The following is a 10537-nucleotide window of genomic DNA, read 5'->3' as shown; positions in this document are numbered from 1 at the left end:
TAAAATAAAAAATGTAGTGCCCCCCCCCAAACCATATGGATTGAAAATACACATTTCAACCCATAAGATGTTATACTTTTGTAATCATACAAATATATCATAGTGAATTCATAATGTGACTTAATAAACCATTTCATACTTTACACTAAAACATTAGGAACGTTATAGCGGCCCCACTTCAGAGGCAGGATGATGTACATGAGACTTGGAACAGCAGCAGTATGAGGTTCAACTCAATTATCAGAAAGGTTTTCCTACTGTTTTGTACACTCAATTTTAGGAAGCTCTACACACTATTTCATATTTTACTTTATCCAAAATGTACATTTGCGGGAACCCCTCTATACCTGTATTAGTCTTTCTTTTTTTTTTACTATGATTCCACTACAATAGGTGGGAAGCTCCAGTACTGTCGATGGCTGTAATGCACCATAACGATGTCGCGAACTAGCTAGTTAGCACACGGTGTCGCTCCAGCTTCCCGCCTGTACTAACTGGGGGCGACCGGTAGGCAGTCTCCTGTCGGTCACGGTTGTCCCGCAGTTCTGTTAACGACGTGCAATAAACTCCGATAATACTTTTATTTCCCTTTTGACCAACATTAAAAAGTGTCACACAAGCATGAAGATGTCGGGGGCATTCATGCAGACACCAATGGGTTATGCAAAGGGTCATGAAGGAACACTATTGTTAATTTTCCCAATAGGAAATCAAATAAGAGCTAACTCATACGGTTTTTAGAACTACAAATATTTTGTTTGTACGACATGTTGGGATCTTTTTGTGTCGGTGAAATGTATTATTCGGGAAATGGCGGTGATTTAATAACCATAATATCGAAGCAAATTTGGAGTCATGCAATGACATTGTTTGGTCCTCCTCCCACTACAACTATTATTAAGGCTCTTATTCTGGAAACATGATGATCGATGCTTGACTACCGTTTGACAAATATTTTGCGTTTATCCATAATATCATGTAAATTAGCCAACCTGCATAGGCTACCAGTACTGTATCTGCGAGCTGTTGGCTAGAGCGCAGGTGCCCAGACCAGAGTAGGCACATTTGCTATTTCACGCAACAGTTTTTGACAAAACGACCGGTTTGGGTGAAAATGCAATGGAAGCACATAAAATTTTAGATTTTTATTTGGTACATGAAAACGTACATTTTGTCATCACGCACTGATTTTTTTATCCACAAGTCCATTTGGTGAAAACAAACCACAGGTGGGGAAATGCGCATAGTCTGTCCTTTATGCAGATTCTATAACAATCACATGAAAATCTTGTCGCCAAAGGGATAGAAACCTAGCTAGAGCGGCAATTTATTTTCATGTGAATATTCTACACCGAACAAAAATATAAACGCAACATGTAAAGTGTTGATCCCATGTTTCATGAGCTGAAATAAAAGATCCCAGAAATGTCCCATGTGCACAAAAAACGTATTTCTCGCAGATTTGTTTACATCCCTGTTAGTGCCATTTCTTCTTTGCCAAAATAATCCATCCACCTGACAGGTGTGGCATATCAAGAAGCTGATTAAACAGCATGATCATTACACATGTGCACCTTGTGCTGGGGACAAAAATGCCACTGTAAAATGTGCTTTTTTTGTCACACAACACAATGCCACAATTGCAATTGGCATGCTGACTGCAGGAATGTCCACCAAAGCTGTTGCCAGATAATTTAATGTTAATTTCTCTACCATAAACCGCCTGCAATGAGATTTTGGCAGTACATCGAACCGGCCCCACAACCGCAGACCAAGTGTAACCAAACCTGCCCAGGACCTCCAAATCCGGCTTCTTTACTTGCGGGATCATTTGAGACCAGTCACAGCTGATGAAACATGAGTATTTCTGTCTGTAATAAAGCCCCTTCGTGGGGAAAAACTCATTTTGATTGGCTGGGCCTGGTTCCCAAATATGTCCTCCCAGGCCCACCCATGGCTGCGTCCCTGCCCAGTCATGTGAAATCCAGATAGGGTCTAATTAATTTATTTTCTGATATGAACTGTAACTCAGTAAAATCGTTGCGTTTATATTTTTGTTTAGTTTAAAACCCGCATAAAGAAAATATGCGCATTTTCCCTCCAGTGGTGTTTCCACCAAACTGAATTGTTGCGAAGAAAAATAAGTGTGTGATGAAGTAGTGCACACAAAATAAAAATGTTCCCTTAAGTTTTCATGTACCGAATAAAGATCGAACGTTGAATGTTTTTCTATTACATGTTCAACTCTACCGGCAGTTTTGTCACAAACACTGTTGCGTTAAACAGCAAGTGTGACATTACTCTGGTCTTGTTACATGCGCTTTAACCAACAGCTAGTCTAAATCATTTCATTATTATGGATAAGAGCGAGAATATTTGTATGCCTATTTGTCAAACGAGCATCGATCCTAATGCCACCAGAATAATCCCTCGATATTTATTGGAAAGGAGCATGAAACTCATAGCGTGCACGTTCAACACCCTGTGAAGTTCATTACTTTACTCGCATGACAACTGTGGATGGAAACGTGGTTACTGATAGTCCAAATATGCGATATTTTTTGCTAATTCAAGCAGCGTGTCCACCCTATCGACAAGGGGAGATGTGCTATCAAACCGGCCCAGTTTTCTACTGCGGTCAAGTGAGCCGACACTCGCAAAACGCAGTCAAAAGACATCTGCACTTGAGTTTGCGCCTGGATTCCCGTGCGTGAATACACAACACTTTACGGTATCGCGTGTTTTCTGGTAGAGACACTGAGTCGGATGAACTCTCATGCACGGATAGAGACGATAGCTACAAATCATTCCAAGCAAACAGTTTAAAGCACACTTATTCAATCTTCCATCATCAAAATTATACCAAGTCGGGTTTTTTTTATTTTCAAAAATTACTTTGATATCAGGGGTAGAGTGAGGCTGCAAAGCCTGCAGTGGTGTTAAGGAAATGTCAAATTGTTAAAGCAAGTACAGTCATGACATACAAACACAGTGCACACACACACACACACACACACACAAGCAAGCAAAAGTAAGCAAAACATTACTGAACGTAACGCGCCAATGTAAACTGAGATTTTGGATATAAATATGAACTTTATCGAACAAAACATACATGTATTGTGTAACAAAGTCCTATGAGTGTCATCTGATGAAGATCATCAAAGGTTAGTGATTAATTCTATCTCTATTTCTGCTTTTTGTGACTCCTCTCTTTGGCTGGAAAATGGCTGTGTTTTTCTGTGACTAGGTGCAGACATAACATAATCGTTTGGTGTGCTTTCGTCGTAAAGCCTTTTTGAAATCGGACACTGTGGTGGGATTAACAACAAGTTTATCTTTAAAATGGTGTAAAATACTTGTATGTCTGAGGAATTTTAATTATGAGATTTCTGTTGTTTTGAATTTGGCGCCCTGCACTTTCACTGGCTGTTGTCATATCGATCCCGTTAACGGGATCTCGGCCGTAATGCTGAAGTCCCTAACGTTAGCTATCACATTTTTCCACACTTAATGTGATAGCTAGCTACCTAACTAATGATTTGCCTAAACAATGTTCCCGTCTTTTAATACCAATATGCATGTCAATATGCTAGTGTCACATTAGCTAGCATAACAGCTAAGGTAGCAACAATATGAGCTGACTTGACATCAAAGCAAAACTTTACTTTTGCAAATGGATACCCTTTCCCTATCAGTGGTGTTGCAAGAGGCTGTATTGGGAGGAGGATGCACCAACACCCTGGAAAGATGTTTGTGGTGCACTCACTCATAACACTTTTTTGGATTGATAAATGAGTGTACCATCTTCAAGCTTGATAAGGTAAACAAAATATTCTCATAAATGTAGTCCATGCATTAATTATTTGTAACAATTAAATCTTGAATTGCTTTAAAGTAGTAGCTAGCTCATGACATTTTTACCATGAAGGCAATTTTGACTTTGCGGCTTGCATAGTCAAAATTGTCTTTATGGTGAAAACAAAAATGTGCTTTTTTTGGTCATAATTTAAGGTTAGGGCTAGGCATAAGGTTAGCAGTGTAGTTAGGGTTTGAAATAAGATGTTATGAATGTGGCTAGGCCAGCTAGTGACCACTGCAGAGCTGCATCCCAGTAAAAGCCAACCTGCGTATCGACATGGAGGGCTATGATTCCAAACATGGTTAAAGTAAGTAACTAAATAATCTAAACTGTAACAGGGCAAGTAGCAATTAAACAATTTACCTCAGCCCACAGTTTCATCCGATACTGACATAAAAACGTATTAACCTCATGTAGCCTACATTTAAAGTTCAAAGTATGACTCAATCTAGCCTTTTTCTGCAGTGGGCTAAATTAGGATCACACAGAGTGTTTCTTGGTAGTCAAATTTACTTTAAAACAAAGTATTCACTTCACATACATGGTTATGGGCTTAAAAACTGAAGACACCTGTACCATGTCAGATATAGAGTTTAAATGTATTCAATTTTGAGTTTGCATCCCAATTTTACATTTCATATATATCACAGAAGACTGAAATATAACAAAACCGGTTGACATAGAAACACTGGATTTTAAGCAGGTTTAATAATAATGTTTATTAATTATGAAAAATATTACAAACATTCCACCCATGAGGCCACTAGAGGACGAATTGTTCAGTTGACTGCAGGAAAGGGGTGTAGGCTATTTGAAAATTAAAACAAAGTCAGGGACTGGCCGGCCCACCCAATCCCAATACAAAAGCACTCACAGCTGTCGTATCAGTAGGTCTACCAGTGCCCACTGGGCGCAGACTACAGTTCAACATCTAGTTTTGATTAACATTTGGTTGAGTTGTCAACTAATGTGAATTCAATGTGAAATCAACAAAACATTTTACCATGTCATTGGATTTAGGTAAAAATTTGGAGGAAAAATTATGAAATTCCCTTATGTTAACTTTTTTCAAATCCAATCAGTTTTCCATCAACTTCATCACATTATATATTTTGGTTGAAATTACGTGGTAACAACATTGATTCAACCAGTTTTTACCCAGTAGGTGGTGTATTGATGCTGGGGTGTTCCTGTGTTCTCCCTTGTGAACTGCTCAGGCCGATTGGGAAGTGCTGACTCTTCCTGCCATTAGGAAAAGCCGTCATCAGTCAAGAGTATGTACTCATGAGTAAACATTAATTATGTTTGTGTACTTTGATATCCCAGATAGGACATGACAGGAATTTCCTTCCTCGTTGACGCCCTAGCAAGCGGACTACTAAAAGCCAACCATTATCACTGTCTAACGTGGAGTTAGACTGTGGTAATAGTCGGCTTGCTAGGAGAAGCACACAACACAGGTTGGCTCCATTTTTCTTGTCATTGCACCTTTAATATATAATGCCTAATGTTATATATATGATATAATGCCTAATGTTTAAAGGTTTTTCTACGGATCTTAGTTTTTTTTTATTGACTGGCAATATTTTGATGACTCATTGACTGCTACCCATTGATTCAAGGCTGCCTCAGGCAGAAGTACCAAATCAAAGAAGGCACCTGCCCACATAAACAAGGCACCCAGAGTGTGTATGCCAGAGGCTAAAGAGTACTTCTACCAGGCTTGTACAGGAATCGGCTTATTATGACGATCTACCATGTATATGGTTGAAAAGTTTGGTATGTTCTCTGAGTATGTTTAACCTCTATGTGAGCAAGTTAAATATTTGTGTGGGTCGTTTTGTATGTAATATTAACTACATTCAATAATATACCTATATTGTTTTGCCTATGTGCTTCTTAACTAATCAAAACCTCTGTTCTTCAATGTCATTTAAGATCACGAAAGGAGCAGGGGTTTTCACTGAATTGGTTAATTTCCTAAGGAAGCTTAAAAGGAGTTGAAGCAACTTCTCATCTAATACAGGTATTTGCTTGTGTTAATTAATTAAATGTAATGTGGATGAGGAAATATATTGGAATAGCTATCTTTATTTAAAAAATCAGCATGTTAAACAATCAAATATTTGATCTGTCTTGTTTCAGGTCATGTGAAGGACACACGTCCATGGAATTAGCCTTTGATCTGTAAATCACCCTGTTAAGATTTTATCATCCATTTTAGTACTTCTTAAGGAAGGGCTTGTGAGCAGACTTGGCATTTTGACTTGACAAACCTGTGTGCCAGTAACTCATGAGGGATAACTATTTCTGAAAATGGACTGAATATAAGTTCCACTAGACCTCCAGAGATCCCCAGAGAGCCAGGAAGAATAGCCCAGGCCGAGTCCTCGCATCATGGGTGAGTGGAGCTTCCTCAGCGGCCTCTTCGATGCCCTCCAGGTCCACTCCCCTATGCTGGGCCGCTTCTGGCTGCTGCTCATGCTGGTCTTCCGCATCCTCATCCTGGGCACTGTCGCCGGCGACTTGTTCGAAGACGAGCAGGGGGAGTTTGCCTGTAACACACTGCAGCCGGGCTGCAAGCAGGTGTGTTACGATGATGCCTTCCCCATCTCCCAGTACCGCTTCTGGGTGTTCCACATAGTCCTCATCTCCACGCCATCCCTCATTTTCCTCATGTACGCCATGCACCACCACAACAAGAGGACCATGCAGTTAAGCCAGCCAAGGTTCAGCCAGCTGATTAGCAACCCCGCCAGGGAAGAGCGCCACCTCCGACAACTCTATGTTATAAATGTGGCCTTCCGTTTGGTGACAGAAGTGGGATTTCTGATAGGTCAGTGGTGGCTGTACGGCTTCCGGGTTGAGGCCCAGTTCCCATGCAGCCGCTTCCCATGCCCCTACACGGTGGACTGCTTCGTGTCACGCCCCATGGAGAAGACAGTCTTCCTCTGTTTCTACTTCGCCGTGGGAGTGATATCTGCCTTGTCCAGTTTCGTAGAGCTCGTCTACGCTTCATTGAAGTGGTTCCGTCCCGCCGGGGAGCAGCCAGAGGAGCGGGTATGCAACTGTCAGAACCTCCGGAACCTGCAGCAGGAGGAGGCAGAGAGGGGGATGGAGGAGGAGGAGGAGGAGGAGGAGGAGGAGAAGAAAAGGAGAGGAAGGACCATGTCCGAGGGTGGGAGTAGTAGCGTCAGAATGAAGGGAGGGGCAGTGAGGGGCAGCACCAGCAGGAAGGTGTCCAGCATTGGACACAAGAGCATCGGATATCAGGGCAGCAACCAGAGCACCAAGACCAGTGTTTCTCCTATATTCATTTAGCAGGAGTGGAAATTGTTGCCACTGCTGCAAAAAATGATGTAATTTTTGGTTTTAATATATATTTCTGCCAGACACACTTTTAAATGGATAGTCGTTGACTCAATGACTGGAAGTCTATGGGAACAGCTAGCATGTCATTGCGCTAACGCTAGTAGAAATCTACCCCCCGCTACCCTTGCCACCACTGCTGAAACAAATCCTATGGGAAACACTGAAGAGAGTTACGGTGCAATTTAGATTCATTTGAAAGAAGTCATATATTCAATTAGACAGTGGATTTGAGTACATTTTGATTTGATTTATTAGGATCCCCAATCATTTCTCTAGAAGTAAATGCACTCTCCAATTTCAATTAGACCCAATATGGCTCATGCTGTCTCTCTAGCCCTCACTCGCCTCTTCTGTTTGACGGTGATACCCTTCTGTTGCAGCGACTTCTCATTGGCGAGCTACAGGAGGGTAATCTCTTTGCGGCTGAACAGGCGGATGAAGAAGGCCTTCTCCAGCAGCTTGTCCGTCCGGGGTGATGCTGAAGCCAATGACGACAGCCAGTTAATGCATTGTTGGTATTACTACAATAACGTTAACTGCAGTAACAACTTTTTCCCTTTTCGATTATTTTCATTGGATTTACACAAATGAAGGCCCTGTGATAGGCTAGTTCCTGTCCACGGGGTGTATTTGCAGATCAAACTGCATCACGCTCACGCTACGTATACAGGAGATAGGCTCCTGCCCAATGGGCCATTCTGGCTTGGACCAGGCTACTTACTTACTTTATACAAAGGAAAGTCATGTGTAATGTAATGTTATTAGGTTACATGTAACAGGTTTGCAATTTCATGCACTTGGAGTACTTTTGTTGTTTATTTTTGTTGGTATTTAGACACAAGTTTTTCCCCTAAAATGAACATAAAGGAAATACTATTTTCTCTAATGTAAAGTGTGGCCGGAAAATATTTGTGTCAATACTCCATACAGGAACTGCTTGGAGACAAGACCTGTAAAGAAGTCATAACAAGACTGATTGGTCTAGACTCCAGAGGATGTATGAACAACAGGGGGGACTGATATTTGGAGCATGTACACAAAGAATCTCTGAAGTGCATATTGTATAGGCACTGTCATAACTGTGGCTCCATGGTTTTCAATAAGGCCTTCCTGCATGTTTAGATTGATGGCACATCCAGCCAATGTATTTCAGGATTCTTGTGTGTGGACAGTGATATTTTCCAATGGCATTCAAATGTGCTGGAATATACCAAAGTATTTTGCTGTTGGCGTTACAGCAATGTCTTATTCATCTTGATCCATTTTATGCAGAACAACAGTGAGTTAAAATGAAGTGCAATACAGATCAAATAACTTGAATTTAATATACTGTAACTTGGTATGTGTGGTTTCTATGAATCTAGTGTGCAAAATATAACCTACATGAGATCCATGCTTACGTCATTTTCATAATTTAATCTCTGCTCGACTGAACCTTTGCACCGGTGGAAAGAGCCTGCTACACAGTACTATGCAAGGTCTTCCGTTAAGAGTGAATGAAGAATGTTGCACACTGTCTGATACCATCGGTATTGTGAGACTGAGTAATATCTTCTTTTCACCGGCAGTGAAACGTGTGCGCATGAATATGCACAGGGGTATGCAAAGGCGTTTTTGTGACATGGAAATAAATGTTTTAGAATCAGTCTTGTGAACCTTTGTCTTATTTTAAATATATACAGTTTGTAGGACTCTCAAAATAACATAGATGTGCCTTTGTTATTACAACTATGTAATCTTCTTGAATGCAAGATGGAAACGCCTTTTAATTCCCTTTCTCATCGAGTGGAGAAGCTAGACCCGACCAGTAAGTGGTATCTGTGGACTCAGCTTGTGTCTTTTAACTGCAGTGTGAATCAGAGAACAATAGGGGTCAGCAGAGTCATAACTATGTGGCCTGGCCTTGTTTCTCATAGGCTGCGTTTAGACAGGCATCCCAAGAATTTGTCTTTTGACCAATCACATCAGATCTTTTTGCACCAGATATTTTTCAGAGCTGATCTGATTGGTTAAAATACCAATTAGTGAAACAAAGATCAGAATTGGGCTGCCTGTCTAACGCAGCCATGATATATCATAATTATACTCAACGGCAGTTACACTGAACATGACACAAACTGCCTGGGTTTTGAGACTTTCAAAAAGTTTTCATACCCCTTGACTTATTGCACATTTTGTTGTGTTGCAGCCTGAATTCAAATGGTTTATATATATTTATTTTCTCACCCATCTATACACAATACACTCATAATGATAAAGTGAAAACATGTTTTTAGACATTTTTACTCATTTATTGAAAATGAAATACAGAAATATCTAATTTTCATAAGTATTCACACCCCTGAGTCAATTCTTTCTAGAAGCACCTTTGGCATCGATTACAGCTGTTAGTCTTTCTGGGTAAGTCTAAGAGCTTTCCACACCTGGATTTGCCCATTATTCTTTTCGAAGTACTTCAAGATCTGTCAAATTGGTTGTTGATCATTGCTAGACAACATTTTTTAAGTCTTGTCATAGATTTTCAAGTCGATTTAAGTCAAAACTGTAACTCGGCCACTCAGGAACATTCACTGTCTTCTTGGTAAGCAACTCCAGTGCAGATTTGGCCTTGTGTTTTAGGTTATTGTCCTGCTATGTCTGGTTGAAAGCAGACTGAGCCAAAAAATACATATATGGGGAGTGGTACTCAGTAATGTGCTGTATTGGATTTGCTTCAAACATAACACTTTGTATTCAGGACAATTTTTTTTTTTCAGTATTACTTTAGTGCCTTGTTGCAAACAGGATGAATGTTTTAGAATATTTGTTATTCTTTACAGGCTTCCTTTTTTTTACTCTGTCAATTAGTTTAGTTCTGTGAAGTAACTACAATGTTGTTGATTCATCCTCCATTTTTTCCAATCACAGCCATTAAACTCTGTTTGGCCTCATAGTGAAATCCCTAAGTGGTTTCCTTCCTCTCTGGCAACTGAGTTAGGAAGGACACCTATTTTCTTTATAGTGACTGGGTGTATTGATACACCATCCAAAGAGTAATTAATAACTTCACCATGCTCAAAGGGATATTTAATGTCTGCTTTTAATTTTATTTTTACCCATCTACCAATATTTTGTATCTTTGCAAGGCATTGGTAAACCTCTCTGGTCTTTGTGGTTGAATTTGTGTTTGAAACTCACTGTTCGACTGAGGGACCTTAGAGATCATTGTATGAGTGGGGTACAGAGATGGGGTAGTCATTAAAAATCATGTTAAACACTACTATTGCACACAAAGTCCATGCAACTTATTATGTGACTTGTTAA

The 10537-nt window shown here is 40.2% G+C and overlaps 1 protein-coding gene across 3 annotated transcripts; it reads left to right on the top strand.

Annotated features, from left to right (window-relative positions):
* The first annotated feature begins 3050 nt into the window (after nucleotides 1–3050).
* LOC139570322 (gap junction delta-3 protein-like) lies at nucleotides 3051–8879 on the top strand. 3 transcript variants are annotated; one of them, XM_071392119.1, is made up of 4 exons: nucleotides 3051–5136; nucleotides 5485–5641; nucleotides 5801–5888; nucleotides 6008–8879. In XM_071392119.1, exon 4 carries the CDS (start codon nucleotides 6260–6262, stop codon nucleotides 7181–7183), a length of 924 nt encoding a protein of 307 aa, XP_071248220.1. In that variant the 5' UTR covers nucleotides 3051–5136; nucleotides 5485–5641; nucleotides 5801–5888; nucleotides 6008–6259; the 3' UTR covers nucleotides 7184–8879. The 3 variants fall into 3 exon arrangements, with proteins under 3 accessions (XP_071248220.1, XP_071248221.1, XP_071248219.1); XM_071392118.1 differs by lacking the exon at nucleotides 3051–5136 and adding an exon at nucleotides 5168–5322; XM_071392120.1 differs by lacking the exon at nucleotides 5485–5641.
* The last annotated feature ends 1658 nt before the right edge of the window (nucleotides 8880–10537 follow it).

The sequence above is a fragment of the Salvelinus alpinus genome, chromosome 3 (genome assembly GCF_045679555.1).
Source record: "Salvelinus alpinus chromosome 3, SLU_Salpinus.1, whole genome shotgun sequence".
Taxonomy (NCBI): Eukaryota; Metazoa; Chordata; class Actinopteri; order Salmoniformes; family Salmonidae; genus Salvelinus; species Salvelinus alpinus.
Note: the sequence above shows the minus strand (reverse complement) of the source record. Positions and strands in the feature narration are given on the sequence as shown.

What these genes read in the sequence shown, in the direction of transcription:
- LOC139570322 (XM_071392120.1), top strand. Translation starts at nt 6,260, where the DNA reads ATGGGTGAGTGGAGCTTCCTCAGCGGCCTCTTCGATGCCCTCCAGGTC.